The sequence below is a fragment of the Nerophis lumbriciformis genome, linkage group LG38, assembly GCF_033978685.3.
Source record: "Nerophis lumbriciformis linkage group LG38, RoL_Nlum_v2.1, whole genome shotgun sequence".
In the NCBI taxonomy this organism is placed as follows: domain Eukaryota; kingdom Metazoa; phylum Chordata; class Actinopteri; order Syngnathiformes; family Syngnathidae; genus Nerophis; species Nerophis lumbriciformis.
Window position 1 is genome coordinate 23070161 of NC_084585.2, and position 24072 is coordinate 23094232.

Consider the following 24072-nt stretch of genomic DNA (forward strand, 5'->3'; position numbering starts at 1 on the left):
CTTTTTGGATTCACTCGAGGGAGTACTTGAGAGTGCTCCCCCGGGTGATTCCCTTGTTCTACTGGGGGACTTCAATGCTCATGTTGGCAGCGACAGTGAAACCTGGAGAGGCGTGATTGGGAAGAATGGCCGCCCGGATCTGAACCCGAGTGGTGTTTTGTTATTGGACTTTTGTGCCCGTCACAGATTGTCCATAATGAACACCATGTTCGAACATAAGGGTGTCCATATGTGCACTTGGCACCAGGACACCCTAGGCCGCAGTTCCATGATCGACTTTGTAGTTGTGTCATCGGATTTGCGGCCTCATGTTTTGGACACTCGGGTGAAGAGAGGGGCGGAGCTTTCAACCGATCACCACCTGGTGGTGAGTTGGCTGCGATGGTGGGGCAGGATGCCGGACAGACCTGGCAGGCCCAAACGCATTGTGAGGGTTTGCTGGGAAAGTCTGGCAGAGTCCCCTGTCAAAGAGAGTTTCAATTCCCACCTCCAGAAGAACTTTGAACATGTCACGAGGGAGGTGCTGGACATTGAGTCCGAGTGGACCATGTTCCGCGCCTCTATTGTCGAGGCAGCTGATTGGAGCTGTGGCCGCAAGGTAGTTGGTGACTGTCGTGGCGGTAATCCTAGAATCCGTTGGTGGACACAGGCGGTGAGGGATGCCGTCAAGCTGAAGAAGGACTCCTATCGGGTTCTTTTGGCTCATAGGACTCCTGAGGCAGCGGACAGGTACCGACAGGCCAAGCGGTGTGCGGCTTCAGCGGTTGCGGAGGCAAAAACTCGGACATGGGAGGAGTTTGGGGAAGCCATGGAAAACGACTTCCGGACGGCTTTGAAGCGATTCTGGACCACCATCCGCCGCCTCAGGAAAAGGAAGCAGTGCACTATCAACACCGTGTATGGTGAGGATGGTGTTCTGCTGACCTCGACTGCGGATGTTGTGGATCGGTGGAGGGAATACTTCGAAGACCTCCTCAATCCCACCAACACGTCTTCCTATGAGGAAGCAGGGCCTGGGGCGTCTGTGGTGGGCTCTTCTATTTCTGGGGCTGAGGTTGCTGAGGTAGTTAAAAAGCTCCTCGGTGGCAAGGCCCCGGGGGTGGATGAGATCTGCCCGGAGTTCCTTAAGGCTCTGGATGCTGTGGGGCTGTCTTGGTTGACAAGACTCTGCAGCATCGCGTGGACATCGGGGGCGGTACCTCTGGATTGGCAGACCGGGGTGGTGGTTCCTCTCTTTAAGAAGGGAAACCGGAGGGTGTGTTCTAACTATCGTGGGATCACACTCTTCAGCCTTCCCGGTAAGGTCTATTCAGGTGTACTGGAGAGGAGGCTTCGCCGGATAGTCGAACCTCGGATTCAGGAGGAACAGTGTGGTTTTCGTCCTGGTCGTGGAACTGTGGACCAGCTCTATACTCTCGGTAGGGTCCTTGAGGGTGCATGGGAGTTTGCCCAACCAGTCTACATGTGCTTTGTGGACTTGGAGAAGGCATTCAACCGTGTCCCTCGGGAGGTCCTGTGGGGAGTGCTCAGAGAGTATGGGGTATCGGACTGTCTGATTTTGGCGGTCCGCTCCTTGTATGATCAGTGTCAGAGCTTGGTCCACATTTCCGGCAGTAAGTCGGACACGTTTCCAGTGAGGGTTGGACTCCGCCAAGGCTGCCCTTTGTCACCGATTCTGTTCATAACTTTTATGGACAGAATTTCTAGGCGCAGTCAAGGCGTTGAGGGGATCCGGTTTGGTGGCTGCAGGATTAGGTATCTGCTTTTTGCAGATGATGTGGTCCTGATGGCTTCATCTGGCCAGGATCTTCAGCTCTCGCTGGATCGGTTCGCAGCCGAGTGTGAAGCGACTGGGATGAGAATCAGCACCTCCAAGCCCGAGTCCATGGTTCTCGCCCGGAAAAGGGTGGAATGCCATCTTCGGGTTGGGGAGGAGACCCTTCCCCAAGTGAAGGAGTTCAAGTACCTCGGAGTCTTGTTCACGAGTGAGGGAAGAGTGGATCGTGAGATCGGTGCGGCATCTTCAGTAATGTGGACGCTGTATCGATCCGTTGTGGTGAAGAAGGAGCTGAGCCGGAAGGCAAAGCTCTCAATTTACCGGTCGATCTACGTTCCCATCCTCACCTATGGTCATGAGCTTTGGGTTATGACCGAAAGGACAAGATCACGGGTACAAGCGGCCGAAATGAGTTTCCTCCGCCGGGGGGCAGGGCTCTCCCTTAGAGATAGGGTGAGAAGCTCTGTCATCCGGGGGGAGCTCAAAGTAAAGCCGCTGCTCCTCCACATCGAGAGGAGCCAGATGAGGTGGTTCGGGCATCTGGTCAGGATGCCACCCGATCGCCTGTTTAGGGTACGTCCGACCGGTAGGAGGCCACGGGGAAGACCCAGGACACGTTGGGAAGACTATGTCTCCCGGCTGGCCTGGGAACGCCTCGGGATCCCCCGGGAGGAGCTGGACAAAGTGGCTGGGGAGAGGGAAGTCTGGGTTTCCCTGCTTAGGCTGCTGCCCCCGCGACCCGACCTTGGATAAGCGGAAGAAGATGGATGGATGGACTTTAGAGATAATTTTGCAGAACCAAAAAGGAAGTATGGTCAGATATCACTATTGTTGAATAGTCTATGTTTTCGACAACAGGAATACAAGCATTTATCAGTGTAGAAATAATATCATTCAATCATCAATCAATGTTTATTTATATAGCCCTAAATCACAAGTGTCTCAAAGGGCTGCACAAGCCACAACGACATCCTCGGTACAAAGCCCACATAAGGGCAAGGAAAAACTCACCCCAGTGGGACGTCGATGTGAATGACTATGAGAAACCTTGGAGAGGACCGCATATGTGGGTAACCCCCCCCCCCTCTAGGGGAGACCGAATGCAATGGATGTCGAGTGGGTCTGACATAATATTGTGAGAGTCCAGTCCATAGTGGATCCAACATAATAGTAAGAGTCCAGTCCATAGTGGGGCCAGCAGGAAACCATCCCAAGCGGAGACGGGTCAGCAGCGCAGAGATGTTCCCAGCCGATGCACAGGCAAGCGGTCCACCCCGGGTCCCGACTCTGGACAGCCAGAACTTCATCCATAGCCACCGGACCTGTGCCCCCCCCCTCCACAAGGAAGAGGGGAGCAGAGGAGAAAATAAAATAAACGGCAGTTAAACTGGTCTAAAAGGGGGTCTATTTAAAGGCTAGAGTATACAAATGAGTTTTAAGATGGGACTTAAATGCTTCTACTGAGGTAGCATCTCTAATTGTTACCGGGAGGGCATTCCATAGTACTGGAGCCCGAATAGAAAACGGTCTATAGCCCGCAGACTTTTTTTGGACTCTGGGAATCACTAATAAGCCGGTGTTCTTTGAACGCAGATTTCTTTCCGGGACATATGGTACAATACAATCGACAAGATAGGACGGAGCTAGACCGTGTAGTATTTTATATGTAAGTAGTAAAACCTTAAAGTCACATCTTAAGTGCACAGGAAGCTTCTTGTTCTTGTCAAAAGTCTAGCAGCCGCATTTTGTACCAACTGTAATCTTTTAATGCTAGACATAGGGAGACCCGAAAATAATACGTTACAGTAGTCGAGACGAGACGTAACGAACGCATGAATAATGATCTCAGCGTCGCTCGTGGATAAAATACAATGAATTTTAGCGATATTACGGAGATGAAAGAAGGCCGTTTTAGTAACACTGTGTGATTCAAACGAGAGAGTTGGGTCGAAGATAATACCCAGATTCGTTACTGAGTCGCCTTGTGTAATTGTTTGGTTGTCAAATGTTAAGGTGGTATTATTAAATAAATGTCGGTGTTTAGCAGGACCGATAATCAGCATTTCCGTTTTCTTGGCGTTGAGTTGCAAGAAGTTAGCGGACATCCATTGTTTAATTTCATTAAGACACGCCTCCAGCTGACTACAATCCGGCGTGTTGGTCAGCTTTAGGGGCATGCAGTTGGGTGTCATCAGCATAACAATGAAAGCTAACACCGTATTTGCGTATGATGTCGCCTAGCGGCAGCATGTAAATACTAAAGAGTGCAGGGCCAAGAACCGAACCCTGAGGAACTCCGCACGTTACCTTAACATAGTCCGAGGTCACATTATTATGGGAGACGCACTGCATCCTGTCAGTAAGATAAGAGTTAAACCACGACAAGTCTAAGTCTGACATACCAATACGTGTTTTGATACGCTCTATTAAAATATTATGATCGACGGTATCGAAAGCAGCGCTAAGATCAAGAAGCAGCAACATAGATGACGCATCAGAATCCATCGTTAGCAGTAGATCATTAGTCATTTTTGCGAGGGCTGTCTCCGTAGAGTGATTTGCCCTGAAACCGGATTGAAAAGGTTCACAGAGATTGTTAGACACTAAGTGTTCATTTAGCTGCTGTGCGACAATTTTTTCGAGGATTTTCGAAATAAAGGGAAGGTGGGACACCGGTCGGTAGTTTACCATGAGATCAGGATCAAGGTTAGGTCTTTTGAGCAGAGGATGAATAACCGCTTTCTTGAATGCTAGGGGAACAGTGCCAGAGGAAAGTGATAAGTTTATAATATTTAGCACTGATAGACCTAATAATACAAAAAGGTCCTTGATAAGTTTCCCAGGAAATGGGTCAAGTAAACATGTTGTTTGTTTTATCCCACTTACACGCCGTAACAGTTCCTCTAATGTTATTTCATCAAAAAGAGAGAGACTATTTTGTATTGCAGTATCCGTCGTAAATACAGTTGTATCTGTGTTAATAGAACCCAGTTGTAGCTGGGATGCGTTGTCTTTAATCTCCTTTCTAATGAGTTCAATTTTCTTATTAAAGAAATTCATAAAGTCATCTGCCGAGTGGGTGGAGCTATTGGGAGGAGTCCATTGTTGGGTTAGCGATGCTACTGTACTAAACAAAAATTTAGGGTCGTTTTTGTTGAGGCGGATGAGATTTGAGTAATATTTAGCTTTAGCTAAGGTAAGCATGCGTTTATACGATATTAAACTATCACTCCATGCTTGATGGAAAACCTCAAGCTTGGTCGCGCGCCATTTGCGTTCCAACTTTCTACATGATAATTTATGAGCTCTGGTTTATTCTGTAAACCATGGGGTGCGCCTTTTAGGGGCCCTTTTTTGTTTTAGCGGTGCTATACTATCAATGGTTTCGCGCAGGGCATTGTCAAAGTTGTTAGTGAGGTTATCAATAGAGCCGACATAATTTGGGAATGGTGCCATTACCGAAGGCAGTAGGTCAGCAAGAGTCATCGTTGTGGCAGCATTAATGTTGCGGCTGCTATAGCAGTTATTATTATTATTAGCTTGTTGACAATGAGTCAGAACTTCGAATTTTATAAGGTAATGATCGGACATTACTTTAGTATACGGGAGTACCATAACTTTGGAGGTGGTGACACCCCTGACCAGCACTAGATCTATCGTATTACCGTTGCGATGCGTAGGTTCATTTATTATTTGTGTAAGACCACAGCTATCAATTATAGTCTGGAGCGCCACGCACTGAGGGTCCGATGGGGTATTCATATGGTTATTAAAGTCCCCCATTATGATTATATTGTCTGCGTGCGTTACTAGATCAGCAACGAACTCTGAGAATTCATTGATAAAGCCCGAGTAGGGCCCTGGGGGGCGGTAGATAACAGCCAGGTCGTAGTAACCTCATAGTAAGCACCTCAAACGATTTGTATTTATTATTTAGGTTAGGGGTAAGGTTAAAGTTTTCATTGTATATTAGTGCGACTCCCCCACCCCTTTTGAGGGGACGGGCAATATGCGCATTCGTATAGTTAGGAGGAGATGCCTCATTTAGCGCAAAAAAATCGTCTGGTTTGAGCCAGGTTTCGCTAAGACCAATGACATTAAGATTGTTGTCTCTAATGACCTCATTAACTAATAACGTTTTGGGAGACAATGATCTTATGTTTAAAAAGCCCATATTATAAGTATTGGGCTGTTTTGACGAGTTTTTGTTTTAATTATCCGTAGTAGCAATATTAATAATGTTGCGTTTATTATACGTAGTGCACTTTAAATAGTTTCAACCATGTCTAGGAATTGATACGACGGGAATTTTCAGATTGTTTGCTTGATGCTGCGATAGACTGATCGCATCATGATTTGCCACCTCAGTAGAATGCATATCTACCTCTGACACATTCACAACAGAAAACACATTATGTGAGTTGTGTATTATTCTAAAATAATTGCTATGCGTACAGGGATTGTCCAGCCTGGCGCTGGCTAGTTCTAGCTTAACTGACTCCTCACCCGGACTAGCAGGCTCTGTAATTGCCTGTGACCGGGCTTGCTCTAGTGTAGTTAGTCAAATGTGACTTAAACAGTAGTCTATGTTTTTAGGCATGATGATGGCGCCTTCCTGGTTAGGGTGAAGGCCGTCTCTCATCAGCAAGCCTGGTTTGCCCCAGAAAGAGGGCCAATTATCAATAAACGTTAGTCCCTGTTGTCTACAGAAGCTAGCCAGCCACTTGTTAAGCGAGACTAATCTGCTACATCTCTCATCATTGCCTCTCGCAGGCAGGGGGCCAGAGACAATTACTCGATGCCTGGACATCTTTCTAGCGAGATCACAAGTCCTGGCTATGTTTCTCTTTGTAATCTCTGACTGTCTCATTCTAGTGTCATTGGAGCCAACATGTACAACTATATTCGCATAACTAGTGGTGCGATTAGCCTGTCGTACGTGTTTACTAGGCCTGTTGCGAGTTAGCTCCCTAAGATTAGCTTCAATATCAGGTGCTCTGGCACCGGGAATACACTTAATTGTGGCTGGTTTGCTAAGCTTTATGTTTTGGGTGATGGAGTCCCCTATGACTAAGGTGTGGTGCCCGGTAGACTGGGGTGTAGGACTAGCTAAAGAGCTAAATCTATTATGCGTCTCAACCGGTACACCGTAGCTTGTAGGCCGCTTAGGACTACTACAGGCTGGGCTAGTTAGCTCGCTACAGCTAACGCTAGCAGATGTGTCCGCAACATCTAAAGTTACGAGATTACTCTGCTCTAACTGGCGGACACGGCCCTCTAGCAGAGCAGCCTCTCCGTGAGAAGGTGCAAGACGCGCAGGAAGCCATACTCACAGTGTTTTCTGTCACCGAGTGAAGTTCCTGCTGTCTTCCGAGAAGTCGTGGTCACGGTGTGCGGGGAGGCGCTTCCTTCCGACCGACGACCGGCGCCGCCTTTCTCCGCGCTAGCTTCGTTAGCTTAGCAGCTAGCTGCTAGCTAGCTGCGGGAGGGGTGGTGAGACAGAGATCGGGTGATTTGCAAGTTAAATAGTACTACTAAATATGTTTAGGAAGTAATAAAGAAAGCTGCAGAACAATTAAAAGCACACAAATAGAACGATACTTAGCTTTTTCGAAACAGCGAGCAGTCAGCGAGCAGTCAGCGAGCAGTCACGCACGGTGAACCGGAACCGGAAGTGGGGAAAAGCAGAAGCAGCGTCTCCAAAAGTATTAAATAAATTCTTGAGAATATTTTATGGACCTGAGAGTAAAAATATATATATTTTTTTAACCCTGATGGAGAAAGCGCCATGGGTCCACACTTCCTACTTGATCCATAAATAATGAAATTGCTTTAGCCATTTTAGAAGGAAACATTTGTCCTGGGCAAGATTTATCTAACAAAGTATCTATTGCGCAGTTTAGGTCACCAACTAAGAATAAGTGGTGAGACTTTAAATCTGGTAAAAGTGAAAATACTTTCTTCAATCAATCAATCAATCAATGTTTACTTATATAGCCCTAAATCACGAGTGTCTCAAAGGGCTGCACAAGCCACAACGACATCCTCGGCTCAGATCCCACATCAGGGCAAGAAAAAACTCAACCCAATGGGATGACCGGTGCAATGGACGTCAAGTGGATCTCGCATAATATTGTGAGAGTCCAGTCCATAGTGGCTCGAACATAATAGTGAGAGTCCAGTCCATAGTGGGGCCAGCAGGAGATCATCTTGAGCGAAGACAGGTCAGCAGCGCAGAGATGTCCCCAACTGATGCACAGATGAGTGGTCCACCCTGGGTCCCGACTTTGGACAGCTTCTTAAAAAAATCCGAGTTAGGTGCATAGAAATTGACAAGAACCACCAGTTCATTTTTAAGGGAGCCTGAGACTATGACAATCCGGCCTTAGTGGTCAGCTATATTTGTTGGGCTAAACCAGAGCTGTGCAAATATTTTGACTCGAGGGCCACATTGAGAGAAGAAAATGTGTCTGAGGGGCCAAAGTGTACGTGTGTATAAATTATATGTACACATTTAGCTGAGGGCCGGGGGATGGCGTCGCGGAGTTGGGAGAGTGGCCGTGACAGCAACCTGAGGGTTCCTGGTTCGATCCCCACCTTCTATCAACCACGTCACGTCCGTTGTGTCCTTGAGCAAAACACTTCACCCTTGCTCCTGATGGATAGTGGCTAGGGCCTTGCATGGCAGCTCCTGCCATCAGTGTGTGAATGTGTGTGTGAATGGGTGAATGTTGAAATAGTGTCAAAGCGCTTTGAGTACCTTGACGGTAGAAAAGCTATACATTTACCATATAGCTGTAAAAATCTGCTGTATGGTATGTGTGTTTGGTTCCCTTTTTTTCAGGAACACTAATACCAAAAGTCACAATGTCCGATAGAGTTCTAAAAAAGTTATGATAGACCACCTCAAAAAATTGGAATGGAATTCTTAATTTTTTTACTGAATGAGACACCCAAAATGTACATTCAAGTAAAGAAAGTGGGATTTACAATATTAACTATGAATAATAAAACACTGAATATTGACAACAAATGAACGTCGCTCCTCTTTTACTTCTCAGACCAAGCAAAACACAACTAAAATGTAAAGAACAGCAAACAAAGAATGCAAAGTGACACACTTTGCAAACATTTTATCATGTAAAAATCTGCTCCCGCATCTGTTTCTGACACACGCATTTTGGGCTGGCTGCTCTGAAAACTAACCCCGCCCACTCTGCTTTGTGTCTCGTCTGAGCTGCTTTGACGTAAATTACTGTAATAGCTCGTATAACACTCAAAAGCGCAGAATTTGACCATTTAATTACTTTCTATAGTTCAAGTTTTACGGTAATTTAAAAACAGCTCTGCACATCATAATGGCAGCGACAGTTTTGATGTTAAAGGTCTAAAAAAATTATGTAGGACGTCCGGCGGGCCGGATTGAAAATCTAAACGGGTCGCAGGTGGTCTGGGCTAAACTGTGTTTCCTAATGTATTAGAATCGCTGTACATCTTGTTTTACTATACTAAAATAGAGGCTTTCAACCTTTCAACCTTTTTAGTAACCAAATGTTTCTCCTATGAAAAAGCAACCTCCGTTTTAAGATATTTTAAGTGGGAAAATACTCTACCCTTTTTAACTGGACCGTTCATACCTTTGACATTCCAAGAGACAAATCTCAATCAGGATACTCCTTTTAGTGTATTAGCCATGATCACATATATTTTAAGTGGTGAGAGGAATCACTGCTTTGTGAAAGGTAGTATAGTAATAAGTATCCAGACAAAAATAATTAGAGATGTCCGATAATGGCTTTTTTGCCTATATCCGATATTCCGATATTGTCCAACTCTTAATTACCGATTCCGATATCAACCGATACCGATATATACAGTCGTGGAATTAACACATTATTATGCCTACTTTTGTTGTGATGCCCCGCCGGATGCAATAAACAATGTAACAAGAGTTTCCAAAATAAATCAACTCTAGTTATGGAAAAAAATGCATTATTTTTTTTAACATGCCTCAAAACAGTAGCTTGGAATTTGGGACATGCTCTCCCTTAGAGGTGGGTGGGGTTGGGGGGGCGGGGTTGAGGTCGGAGGGGGGGGGTGTAGCGGGGGGTATATATTGTAGCGTCTCGGAAGAGTTAGTGCTGCAAGGGGTTCTGGGTATTTGTTCGGTTGTGTTTATGTTGTGTTACGGTGCGGATGTTCTCCCGAAATGTGTTTGTCATTCTTGTTTGGTGTGGGTTCACAGTGTGGCGCATATTTGTAACAGTGTTAAAGTTGTTTATACGGCCACCCTCAGTGTGACCTGTATGGCTGTTGACCAAGTATGCATGGCATTCACTTGTGTGTATGAACAGCCGTAGATATTAAGTGGTTAGGCCTGCACGCAAGGGAAATGCCTTTAGGGTTATTGGCGCTCTGTACTTTTCTTTACATCCGTGTACACAGCGGCGTTTTAAAAAGTCAAAAATGTTACTTTTTGAAACTGACACCAATAATTTCCATCCATCCATCCATCCATCCATCTTCTTCCGCGACCGATAACTTCCGATATTACATTTTAAAGCATTTATCGGCAGATATTATCGGACATCCCTAATAATAATATCCATCCATCCATCCATTTTCTACCGCTTATTCCCTTTGGGGTTGCGGGGGGCGCTGGAGCCTACCTCAGCTACAATCGGGCGGAAGGCGGGGTACACCCTGGACAAGTCGCCACCTCATCACAGAGCCAACACAGATAGACAGACAACATTCACACTGACATTCACACACTAGGACCAATTTAGTGTTGCCAATCAATCTATCTCCAGGTGCATGTCTTTGGAGGTGGGAGGAAGCCGGAGTACCCGGAGGGAACCCACAAAGTCACGGGGAGGACATGCAAACTCCACACAGAAAGATCCCAAGCCCGGGATTGAACTCAGGACTACTCAGGACCTTCGTATTGTGAGGCAGACGCACTAACCTCTCTCTTCCGCCGTGCTGCCCCTATTATTAATAATAATATTAATAAATGGAAATCTGGAGGACCCATAACCCAAATTCCCCAAAACATAAACCCTTAAAAAAGGAAATAAACAAAAAAACTAAAAATACAACAAACATAAACACACTTAATCGTCCATAAACTATGTAACTTCGATGTGACATAAATCTTTTAACTAAAACCTCAACGAGCAGACGTGGCTCCTATATCTGTGCAAGAGTCTACAATGTAAAATATGTGCAAAATGAAAATAAATAGCTCGGGGCAACAATTCATATTATTATTATCATTATTATTTTTCCAAAGGAATAATAACTTAAATAAATAATTGAAGAAATAAAAAATTATGACAGAAGGAGCCCCTGTTATCTATCATTTGTCGAACATCCAGGCCACATCAGGTTTTGTATATGTATATGTATATTCATAACGATAAATGTCTATCCGGCAATAATATGTCCCATAATACACAGTTTGGATTTGTGGATGCTTTTAAATGTGTTGGAATGTCGTTTAGTTAAGCATATAGCTGTTTTCTGAGGGAGTGGACGTGCCGGATCACCTCAGGAGAAGTGCAGCAGATTGAAAAATTGAATACAAGCATTTTGTAAACCTACGAAGATTTAGTTAGCTATGAAATAGCTTTTTGTTGCAGCGGTGAGAGAAAAGGCAAGATTGAAAACAGTACGAGTACTCGCAACAGTACGGGTACTTGGAAGTCAACTGCTGTTTGGCACTCAGTACTCATTAGTGACATTAAGGCTGTCAAGATCTTTTAGGGGGTCATATTAATCATACAAACCAATTATTATAGTTATGTGATGTTTCAGAGTGGCATTACAAGGTTTCGTGTTTTTAGAGGGTCCTTTCACATCCTATTACTCAGCCTAAAATACTTCACAATTTATCATCGCCATGTGGGGTTATTTGGTCAAATGTGGGGTTATTTGGTCAAAGTCCCTGGGAGGAGTTTGTAAAAGTTTTTTTGCCTACAATGGCCAGTCCCGACCAAAATGGCCGAGCTCCTGTTTGTTTTCAAACATGGGTTCTTCAGGCTTTTTTATGCGTTCTTTTCCAATTGACGTCTCCACTAAATTTTCGGACAATCCGTGATTTTTAAATTTTTATTTATAGGCTCTACTAAGTAAACTTGCGATTTCATATTAAAGACTTCTAAAATATCCCATTTATCACCTGAATGCTTCCAAACTTCAAAAAATGACAATATAAATGAAGTAATTAAAAGTTTCAATAATTACTTTGTACATATCGGACCACATTTGGAGGAAAGGACTCCAGATTCTGGGTCTGTTGAGCACTTGAATGACACCATAAATCCCAACTTGATATTCCTCACAGACTTGACAGAAGAAGATCCATTGAAGATGTCAAATAAATGTAAATCTAAGACCTCAACTGATTGTAATATATTTTATATGAAAATAATAAAAGGGTTTATTGAAGAGATTTCAGAACCTTTAACATATATCAGTAATCTATCATTTCAAACAGGTACATTTCCAAAATAAATAAAAACGACAAAAGTTGTACAAATGTATAAGACTTGAGACAAATTATAGACCTGTTTCCTTGCTTCCACAATTTCCTAAAATTATAGAAAATGTATGTAACAAATTCATTTAGAAAAATATAACAATTGCAGAAAACCAATACAGCTACAACATCTCAACAATGATGGCATTAATTGAAATAATGTAGGAGATTACCAATTCAATAGATGGTAAACAGTGTGCAGCTGCAGTGTTTATGGATCTAACAAAAGCATTTGACACAAGTAATCATAATATCTTAATTAACCAATTAGAACGGTATGGCATTAGAGGGTTAGTTTTGAACTGGGTAAGAAGCTATTAAATAACAGGAAGCCAAGCATGAAGCTAGGTGAACACATATGTACCTCCAGTGCTAAATATATCTTGTGACGTACCCCAGGGATCAATACTGCGACCAAATTGTTCAATCTCTATATAAAAGATATTGGCAGGGTTACTAAGACCTTAAAGTTAGTCTTATTTGCAGACGACACGACTGCGTTTTGTTCAGAAGAGAACACACAGAAGCTAATACAAATAACAGAATAAATGAATACTTTTAATTTTCCTGAGGGAACTCTCCTGAAGGAATCAATAAAGTACTATCTATCTATCTAATTTAAAGAGATAGTGTGACAAAAACAGAATATTCTTGTGTAATGTACAAAGCCCAAAACCAGTGAAGTTGGCACATTGTGTAATTCGTAAATAAAAACAGAATACAATGATTTGCAAATCATTTTCAACTTATATTCAATTGAATAAACTGCAAAGACAATATATTTAATGTTCGAACTGAACTTAATTTTTTTTTGTTGCAAATAATCATTACCTTAGAATTTAATGGCAGCTACACATTGCAAAAAAGTTGGCAAAGGGGCATTTTTACCACTGTGTTACATGGCCTTTCCTTTTAACAACACTCAGTAAACGACCAATTTTTGAAGCTTTTCAGGTGGAATTCTTTCCCATTCTTGCTTGATGTACAGCTTAAGTTGTTCAACAGTCCGGGGTCTCCGTTGTTTTATTTTAGGCTTCATATTGTGCCACACATTTTGAATTAGAGACAGGTCTGGACTACAGGCAGGCCAGTCTAGTACCCGCACTCTTTTACTATGAAGCCACGCTGTTGTAACACATGGCTTGGCATTGTCTTGCTGAAATAAGCAGGGGGCATCCATGATAACGTTTCTTGGATGGCAACATACTGCATGTTGCTCCAAAACCTGTATGTACCTTTCAGCATTATAGGTAAATGGTAAATGGGTCATACTTGTATAGCGCTTTTCTCAAGGTACTCAAAGCGCTTTGACACTATTTCCACATTCACCCATTCACACACACTTTCACACACTGATGGCAGGAGCTGCCATGCAAGGCCTTAACCACAACCCATCAGGAGTAAGGGTGAAGTGTCTTGCTTAAGGAAAAAAGGCACGTGACAAGGTTGGTAGTAGGTGGGGATCGAACCAGGAACCCTCAGGTTGCTGGCACGGCCCCTCTCCCAACCAGCTTGAACTCCACATTTCACATGATAGCAATAAATGGTGCCTACTCAGATGTAGCGACCAACTGTAGTTACTGACAGTGGTTTTCTGAATTGTTCCTGAGCACATGTGGTGATATCCTTTACACACTGATGCCGCTTTTTGATGCAGTTCTGCCTGAGGGACCGAAGGCTCGTAATATCATCGCATACTTGCAGTGATTTCTCCAGATTCTCTGAACCTTTTGATGATATTACGAACCGTAGATAGTGAAATCCCTAAATTCCTTGCAATAGCTGGTTGAGAAATGTTGGTCTTAAACTGTTCGACAATTTGCTCACGCATTTGTTCACGAAGTGGTGACCCTCGCCCCATCTTTATTTGTGAATGACTGAGCATTTCATGGAAGCTATGCCACATCAATGTGGAATGCGCTCCCAACAGGTATAAAAGAAAGTGCATCTCTATCCTCCTTCAAAACAGCAATAAAAGTTCACCTCCAGGCAGCAACAACCCTAAACTAACACCCTCCCCGGATTGTTAATAATCAAATGTAAACAATCAAATGCAGATACTTTTTCTTATGCCTTCTGATCTCTCTCTCTCTCTCTCTCTCTCTCTCTCTCTCTCTCTCTCTCTCTCTCTCTCTGCCCACTGCTTGCTGTCCATATCCTACCAAGTCAGACCTACACTGTTCCAATATCCATTTCTCTGTTCTCAATTGTTGATGACTGATGATAACAACCAAACCTAACCCCCCCCCCCTCCCCGGATTGTAAATAATGTAAATAATTCAATGTGATTATCTTGTGTAATGACTGTATTATGATGATAGTATATATCTGATAGTATATATCTGTATCATGAATTGACCATTTAGTGGTCAATTGTACGGAATATGTACTTCACTGTGCAACCTACTAATAAAAGTCTCAATCAATTAATCAATCAGCTGCTTTTATCAGAATCATAATCATAATCATAATCACAATAGTTTTTATTGTCATTGTTTGAGAACGGGTTCACAAACTAGGAATTTTTCTTGGTGCAATCATGCAACATAAAACACATATAACACAGAATAGGTAAAACAATGAGCTGTAACTGAGCTATCAGATCTTGTTACTGTTCATGTGCCTAATGGCCGAGGGGAAAAAACTGTTCAGGTGGCGGGAGGTGTGGGTCTGGATGGACCGTAGTTTCCTGCCTGGGGGGGGGTAGTTTGTGTCCAGGGTGAGAAAAGTCAGCTGTGATCCGACCCACATGCCTCCTGGTCCTGGAGGAGAACAGGTCCTGGAGGGATGAGAGCTTGCAGCCAATAACCTTCTCAGCAGCACATACAATGCGCTGCAGTCGATGCTTATCCCGGACTGTGGGGCCGGGGAACCACACGGTGATGGAGGAAGTGAGGATGGACTCGATGATGGCTGAGTAAAACTGCACCAGCATCTCGGTCGGCACCTTAAGTTTCCTCAGCTGACGCAGGAAGTACATCCTCTGCTGGGCCTTTTTGATGAGGGAGCTGATGGTCAGCTCCCACTTGAGGTCCTGGGTGATGGTGGTGCCCAAGAAACGGAAGGAGTCCACAATGGAGACGGAGTGGGAGAGTCAATCAGGGTGAGGGGGGATGGTGGGGCTATGACTTTCCTGAAGTCTATGATCATCTCCACTGTTTTCTGGGCGTTCAGCTCCAGGTTGTTGAGGCTGCACCAGGACGCCAGCCGGTCCACCTCTCTCCTTCAGGCGGACTCGTCGCCATCCGAGATGAGCTCGATGAGGGTAGTGTCATCCGCAAACTTGAGCAGTTTTACGGACTGGTAACTGGAGGTGCAGCAGTTTGTATACAGGGAGAAGAGCCAGGGGGAAAGTACACAGCCCTGAGGAGTATCAGTGTTCATGGTTCGACTGTCTGAGACAATCTCCCCCAGCTGTCTTCGGTCCATCAGGAAGTCATTGATCCAACTGCAGAGGGAGTCGGGCACGCTGAGCTGGTAGGGCTTGTCTCGTAACAGTCCAGGGTGGATGGTGTTGAAGCAGAGCTGAAGTCCACAAACAGGATCCTGGCGTAGATTCCTGGGGAGTCCAGATGCTCCAGGATGAAGTGGAGGGCCAGGTTCACTGCATCATCCACAGACCTGTTGGGTCTGTAGGCGAACTGCAGTGAGTCCAGGAGGGGGGCGGTGATGTCCTTGAGGTGGGGCAGGACCAAGCGCTCAAAGTACTTCATACCACAGATGTCAGCGCCACCGGCCTGTAGTCATTTAGTCCTGTGATTCGCGGTTTCTTTGAGACAGGGACAATGATGGAGGTCTTGAAGCAGGACGGCACGCGGCATAGCTCCAGAGAGGTGTTAAAAATGTCAGTGAAGACAGAAGCCAGCTGATCCATGCAGTGTCTCAGGGTGAAGGGGGAGACACCATACGGCCCGGGGGCCTCCCGCGTGTTCAGCTTCAAGAACTGCCGGCGTACATCCTCCTCTCGGATGGAGAGGGCCTTTGATGAAGTCCTGTGATGTTTTTGGAGTCCTTTGATGTCCTTGGAGTCCTTTAAGTCCTTTAATGAGGTGCTGGCGTTGGTGGGGGGGAGCAGAGCTTTGATGAGCTAAAGGCCGTTCGTGACGACAGTAACATTACTGTCGTCACGAACGGCCTTCAGCTCATCATAACAACCGGACTCTCGCTCAGGGCCTCAACACACATGTGTTGAGGCCCTGAGCGAGAGTCCGGTTATTCAGGGTCTGGGGGGCTTTGGGCTTATAGTTCGTAAGGGCCCTTAGCCCTCTCCACATGGCTGCAGAATCATTGGAGCTGAACTGTTCTTGTAGACGGTTAGAGTACACAGATTTAGCTTTCTCCACTTCCCTGTTGAAGTGGTACTTTGCTTCTCTGTAGGTACTCCAGTCCCCACTCTTCCACGCAGCCTCCTGCTTCTTGCGCAACTGTCGGAGCTTGGGTGTGAATCAGGGCTTGTCGTTGTTATAACAAGCCCTGTTGCGCGTTGGAGTGATTCGCCCCTCATTGAACTGAATGTATGAGGTCACACTTCCGTATACTCGTCCAGATTGTCCGTGGCTGCTCCAATTGCCTCCCAGTCTGTCGTCTCCAAACATGCGCGCAGCTCCCCCACAGCCTCAGTGGTGTACTTCTTAATGGTCTTCATAACAGGTTTAACCAGTTTCAGTCTCTGTCTGTATGAAGTGCATCATTACGTGATCTGATAGTCCGATAGCAGGGCGCAGGACTGCATGGTTTGCCTTACTTATTGTAGTGTAACAGTGATCGAAAGTGTTATCCTCTATACTTGGGTAATTCCTGGCTCAAATTTCCCTTGTTAAAGTCACCAAGTACCTAATCATGGCACCCACCTGTTCCCAATTAGCCTGTTTACCTGCGGGATCTTCCAAGTAAGTGTTTGATGAGCATTCCTCAACTTTCTCAGTCTTTTTTGCCACTTGTGCCAGCTTTTTTAAAACATGTTGCAGGCATGAATTTTTCAAATGAGCTAATATTTGCAAAAAATAACAACGTTTTCGAGTTTGAACGTTAAATATATTGTCTTTGCAGTCTATTCAATTGTATATGGGTTGAAACGGATTTGCAAATCATTGTATTCTGTGTTTATCTACAATTTAGACAACGTCCCAGCTTCAATGGTTTGGGGTTTTGTAAAAAAAAAAAATTAACCAATTGCTATGAAATGGAAAAGGGATCCAATTAAATAGGGTCTGCTTCTTCATTCTCCTTTTTTGACATGTTTTATTGAGAAATTGGAAATATGTAATATACCATATTGTAACTGTATGCATGTTCGAAATAAATTAAAACCATAACCAAACTTTGGTGAGTTTTAATCCAAGTTAAGATCCTTAACAATGTAAGGAAACATAGAGATTAGTAACACACATTGCAGTTCCAAAAGGGCCTAATTATTGTTAGAATTACAATATTTTAACAGGACAAATTTTTGGCCTGTAAATGTAAAAAAAACAGTAATACAATTAATAAATTCTCGAAAGTATTTTATATTAAAAAAACATTTCATCCCTTAACTGGACATTGTTATATAATGATAGCAATGACATAACAATTTAGAGTATGCATAACGGGGAGCTAGAAGTGGTCCCCAACCTTTTTGTAACTGCGGACCGGTCAACGCTTGGATGGTATTTTGTTACTTTTTATTTTGTTTGTCATAAAAAAATACAATCATGTGTGCTTACGGACTGTATTGATCTATATTGATATTTATATATCAATATAGATCAATATTGATAACAGAAAGTGCGAATGAGTGTGAATGAGTGTAAATGGGGGAGGGAGGTTTTTTGGGTTGGTGTACTAATTGTAAGTGTATCTTGTGTTTTTTATGTTGATTTAATAAAATAAATAAAAAAACAAAATAAAATAAAAAAAAAATATATATTTTTTTTTTATTATTTCTTGTGCGGCCCAATACCAATCGATTCACGGACCGGTACCGGGCCGCGGCCCGGTGGTTGGGGACCACTGAGCTAGATGACTGTGGGTTACCAACTAAATTATTATCAGAACATGTTCTTTAGGCATACAAAATATGCAATTTTTCCTGAAATGGTACAATTTTAGAAACACACAGGAAGCGTGAACGTGCATGATATCATAAAAGCACAGACGTAGCAAACAAACAAGCAGAGAAAGAGTCCAGCGGCTGCAGACCTCCTGTGGTAATGCAAGTTTGGGACGGATGCTGCTAATGTGACAGCCACAAATCTTTTTGTCACCATGTTCTCTGGAGTATGCATTACAAACGCTTTCTGGCTTTGGCTGCATAGCTATATTGCACAGACTTCCACAAACATTAATAAAAATTTTCTTGTACGAGACAAGCGTGCTTTTGTCGGCCTGACTGCTGGTGCTTTTGGCATTCGAGGGGACGAGAAGTGACTTGACCCATTTAGGTCGTCTACGTCCACCAGTTGACAAGCTGCTGACGAAGCAAATGGGAACGTTGGACATGTCTAATGCAGCATGAGACGAGTTCACACCCTGACAACTTGCCAATAAGGGACTGCTAACCTGTAATTTCATTTTAACACCAGTTCTAAGTGTTTGTCTTCACAACTCCCAGTCACCAAGGTTACACCGGCAGATGACTAACGACATTGATGTGCTCGCGTTATCTCCTCGTATCACTTTTTTATGATATCGTAACCTAGCAACCGCATGCATGGCTGCGGAGGAGAGGTGTTGACAACAAGAATATTTGCTGTCTGACTGAAGATAAAAGTGACAAAACGATGGTTTTTAGTTTTAGAGATTCAGTTAATAACCAAACACCAGAGAGTGTGTGTGCAGAGTCAGGCCAGTTCAGAGTGAACACTTGCCGGTTCTCCCAGGGGAGTGTGCACCATGCATGGCCAGACACACCAACTTGTCTTGGTCTGCATTCCACTTGCCTCTTCATACCTCGCTCCATCTGCCGGCAAGTTTCCATGGAAACAACAAGGCAGAGGGAGGAGACGGGAGGAGAGACAGAAAAACAGAGGAAACCCCAAAAGAACCATGTCCATGGTCTTGACTCCTGTTGCAGACTTTGATGTTGTTTAAGGGGCAGGCTACTATTTTGCAACATTGCTCTCACTGATTCCTTCATTGCCCTCGTTTGAGTGTTCATGATCTGATGCTCCAGTGCTGCTAATTACTGCCTGTCTGTCAGGTTGATTTGCTGAGACGATGGATATGATAAAAATCCTTCTGGCTCAGTGATTTACGCTGATAAACTTTACCCACAGTCAACCTCCTGCTTAATTAAGCCTGTGGGATCGGAGGCAACCCACACAAATACAGGAGACAAAGAAAAATAACCCTTTATGTTGGATCAGCTTGAACTCCACACTTCACATCGACATATAAAACCTGCGGGTTATAATTATCCTTGCGCCTTGTATGACCTGCGTTTAGCAAAAAGTCACCAATAGGGTACCTCAGTATTTCTCAATTATTTTTGTCATGTCCCCCCCATTTGGGGACAATACCATTTTATTCCCCTGCCCCTCAAATTGTAGCATGATTGAGAACTTGAAAATATGTATTTATGTACAGCACAGGCCAAAAGTTTGGACACACCTTCTCGTTCAATGCATTTTCTTTATGTTCATGACTATTTACATTGTACAAACGTTTGTAGATTGTCACTGAAGGCAGAATCATAATTGACCAAGGGCAAAACTATGAATGAACACATGTGGAGTTATGTACTTAACAAAAAAAAAGGGAAATAACTGAAAACGTGTTTTACATTCTAGTTTCTTCAAAATAGCCACCCTTTGCTCTGATTACTGCTTTGCACACTCTTGGCATTCTCTAGATGAACTTCAGGATGTAGTCACCTGAAATGGTTTTCACTTCACAGGTGCCATAGTTTTGATGCCTTCAGTGACAATCTACAAGGTAAATAGTCTTGAAAATAAAGAAAATGGATTGAAATGAGAAGGTGTGTCCAAACTTTTGGCCTGTACTGTATATATTTATTTATCTAACCGTACAAAACACTCTTAAGAGTTGCTTGCACCAGCACCTACTGTGAGTCTTAGTTATTGAATTTTAGTTTCACCAATGGAATTTGAATGAGAAAAAAAAGGTTTATTAGAATTTTATTTAAAAAAACAATAAAATCCATCTGGAAAAACAAAGTATTCTCCCTTTTTCGTGTAAAAGAGCAACGACTAGATCTGGAAAATTAATACGATAATGTTTCGTCTAACAAAAGTTGAAATCACCAGTCAGCAGAAATGTAAAATCAGATGTTTTTATATTTCAACACCGGAGCCAGAAGACGAGACCAAAAGTCGACTGAGAGGTTAATAGTGGAATCAGACTCCTCCGAATTGAATTGCCGAATCGTTGACCATTTGAAGCCAGCCCTACGTTTGTGGCGGACATAAGACAAATTTGTCATATAAAACGATGATGAGGGTTTGTGCAATAATTCATCAAGATGTAGAAATACATGTTTGTGTAGCCGTATCTATTCATAGTATGACTGATATACTGTACCACCTAAATACCTAATATTGGATCAGTGGATCTCCAAGTACCACCTCAGAAAACCCTTGGCTCTCCAAGTACCACCATAATGACCAACATTAAAATACAGTAGCATAGGAGGCCTAAGTATTCATTTAAAACAAGGTGTTGTATTTTTGATGATCGTGTGATGCGTGATGAGCCAAGAAGACGCCAACGAGGACTCGTCGAACAAAAAGCTTTATTTGTTTCAGCGAGCCTCTGACTGGAACTGCAGTTTCCAGGAGAAAGAGTATGTGCCTGATTACTTTTCTGCTGTCTTCTTGGACAACTGTCCTTAAATACCTTTTACACGAAAACAGTTACTCTTTGTTGTTCTAGCTTTGGGGCCGGCCAATTTGGATAAAACCCAGTTTGTTTGTACGAAGGCAGACAACACCGAGGCGCCACTTTTGCTCAATGAAACTTGATCTCTACTCCTACCTATCCTTTAAGTTCCCCAATGTCCTGGGGGCAATGCCACCACTCTCTGGAGAGCTTGTGATGGAAATGTGCACTTTTGAAGCTATTTCCTTAGTAGAATAATCCTCTAAAGGATTCTCAATCAATCAATCAATCAATGTTTATTTATATAGCCCTAAATCACAAGTGTCTCAAAGGGCTGCACAAGCCACAACGACATCCTCGGTACACAGCCCACATAAGGGCAAGGAAAAACTCACCCCAGTGGGACGTCGATGTGAATGACTATGAGAAACCTTGGAGAGGACCGCATATGTGGGTAACCCCCCCCCTCTAGGGGAGACCGAAAGCAATGGATGTCGAGTGGGTCTGACATAATATTGTGAGAGTCCAGTCCATAGTGGATCCGACATAATAGTAAGAGTCCAGTCCATAGTGGGGCCAGCAGGACACCATCCCGAGCGGAGACGGGTCAGCAGCGCAGAGATGTTCCCAGCCGATGCACAGGCGAGCGGTCCACCCCGGGTCCCGACTCTGGACAGCCAGCACTTCATCCATGGCCACCGGACCTGTGCCCCCCCCCCCCCCTCCACAAGGAAGAGGGGAGCAGAGGAGAAAAGAAAAGAAACGGCAGATCAACTGGTCTAACAGGGGGGCTATTTAAAGGCTAGAGTATACAAATGAGTTTTAAGATGGGACTTAAATGCTTCTACTGAGGTAGCATCTCTAATTGTTACCGGGAGGGCATTCCATAAGTACTGGAGCCCGAATAGAAAACGCTCTATAGCCCGGAGACTTTTTTTGGGCTCTGGGAATCACTAATAAGCCGGAATTCTTTGAACGCAGATTTCTTGCCGGGACATATGGTACAATGCAATCGACAAGATAGGACGGAGCTAGACCGTGTAGTATTTTATACATAAGTAGTAAAACCTTAAAGTCACATCTTAAGTGCACAGGAAGCCAGTGCAGGTGAGCCAGTATAGGCGTAATATGATCAAACTTTCTTGTTCTTGTCAAAAGTCTAGCAGCCGCATTTTGTACCAATTGTAGTCTTTTAATGCTAGACATAGGGAGATTCTGTGACCAAATACAAACCTCAGAGGTAAAAGTTTTATTTAACGGGTATTTTTTATACTTTTGGCCACTGTAATAATAAGCACAGTTTGAACAGTAACACTGTTTTTAAATATAGGAAAATACAAATCTGCACTTGAATAATTAATCAAATAAGATTAATTGTACATAATTAAGTGATTCTTTGGCGTACCACTAGAGGGACCCCGCATACCGCTAGTGGTACTCGTACCACAGTTTGAGAATCCTGCACTAGTTATTAGATGTCCACTGCAAAGAATATTGCATGAAAAAATAAGTGCATGCATAATTAAATAATGAATACAAATTAACATTTTCAAATTATATTTCATTATATTAATTACTGAACACTATAATGGTTGAAAATGGTTTAATGTAAAAAAAAAACATTTCAAGGTTTATTTGTGTGTGTCTGGAGATGTTAAAAGGTATATTCTTACTTGCTCATGCAGTTCCTGGCAGCCACAGAAAGACTAAGGAATTGTTGTGTTGCATCTGAAGCTGTTAGTGACTTCCTCTCTGTTTGATCTGCAGGCTCTAATCTCCAAAAGCCCAGAAGAGGAGACCAACCATCGCACGGATGCTTTCAATGGCCTCTGTCAGAATAAAAAGAGCGGTGCTGTGAGATCGGGTGCTCGGCTTCACTGTCCTTTTCTTCAGAGGCAGCAACATTCAAAGCAGCAACAGCCGAAACACACAGGACCTTTTCTCTGCCCAGGGATATGTCATTGGGGAAATCCCCGGTGTTGGGGGTGCGCCCTGTGCCCCGACCCCTGTGGCTGTCCCGCCTCATCTTACTGGTTGTGTGCGTGAGTCTATTTGCCGGGGCTCCCCTGGGTTTGCCTGTGGTCGGCTATAACACTGACTCCAACAAGGAAATCACGCTGGAAGGAGATTTGATGATCGGCGGCCTCTTCCCGGTGCACCAAAAGGGCAAGGCCGCTGAGGACTGTGGGAAGATCAACGCTCAACGAGGAATCCAGCGACTGGAGGCCATGCTGCTCGCTCTTGACCAAATCAACAAGGACGAGCGCATCTTACCCGGGATTCGTTTAGGAGCTTACATACTGGACACATGCTCCAAGGACACTTACGCACTAGAGCAGTCTCTTGAGTTCGTCAGGGCTTCGCTCACCAAAGTGGACGACAGTGAGTACACCTGCCCTGATGGCTCATATGCTATCCATGATGATGTCCCCTTGGCCATCTCTGGAGTTATTGGAGGATCTTACAGTGATGTTTCCATTCAGGTAAGCATTGATAAACACTGGCACCTCACAGCATGCATGTTTCTAGTTAGGTCCTGGGCTGGGCTTGCATCTTCTCTATGTATGTAAGTGGGTCCTCTCCAAGTACCCCAAGTTAATTCCACTGTCCAACATGACTCTAAATCAAGGCTTTTCAACTGGCAGCCAGTGGGCTGACACCAGACCAGCCCCGAAGTCCAGTTCAAAACTTGGAAGTGACTAACACTTTTGCAGCAAATTCCCCGAAACACTCAAGCTCTTAAAGTTAAAGTTAAAGTACCAATGATTGTCACACACACACTAGGTGTGGCGAAATTATTCTCTGCATTTGACCCATCACCCTTGATCACCCCCTGGGAGGTGAGGGGAGCAGTGGGCAGCAGCAGTGGGCAGCAGCGGTGGCCGCGCCCGGGAATCATTTTTGGTGATTTTGACGTTGTCCAGTGTAAACATCG

The 24072-nt window shown here is 44.0% G+C and overlaps 1 protein-coding gene across 2 annotated transcripts in view; it reads left to right on the forward strand.

Annotated features, from left to right (window-relative positions):
- Window positions 1-24072, forward strand: part of grm2a (glutamate receptor, metabotropic 2a) — a 156039-nt gene that overhangs the window by 12778 nt on the left and 119189 nt on the right. For both annotated transcript variants that reach the window (XM_061932582.2, XM_061932583.2), the window contains one exon: window positions 22905-23620. In XM_061932582.2, coding sequence (XP_061788566.2) covers window positions 23093-23620 — 528 coding nt within the window. In that variant the 5' untranslated portion in view covers window positions 22905-23092. The remainder of the gene's footprint in view (window positions 1-22904; window positions 23621-24072) is intronic.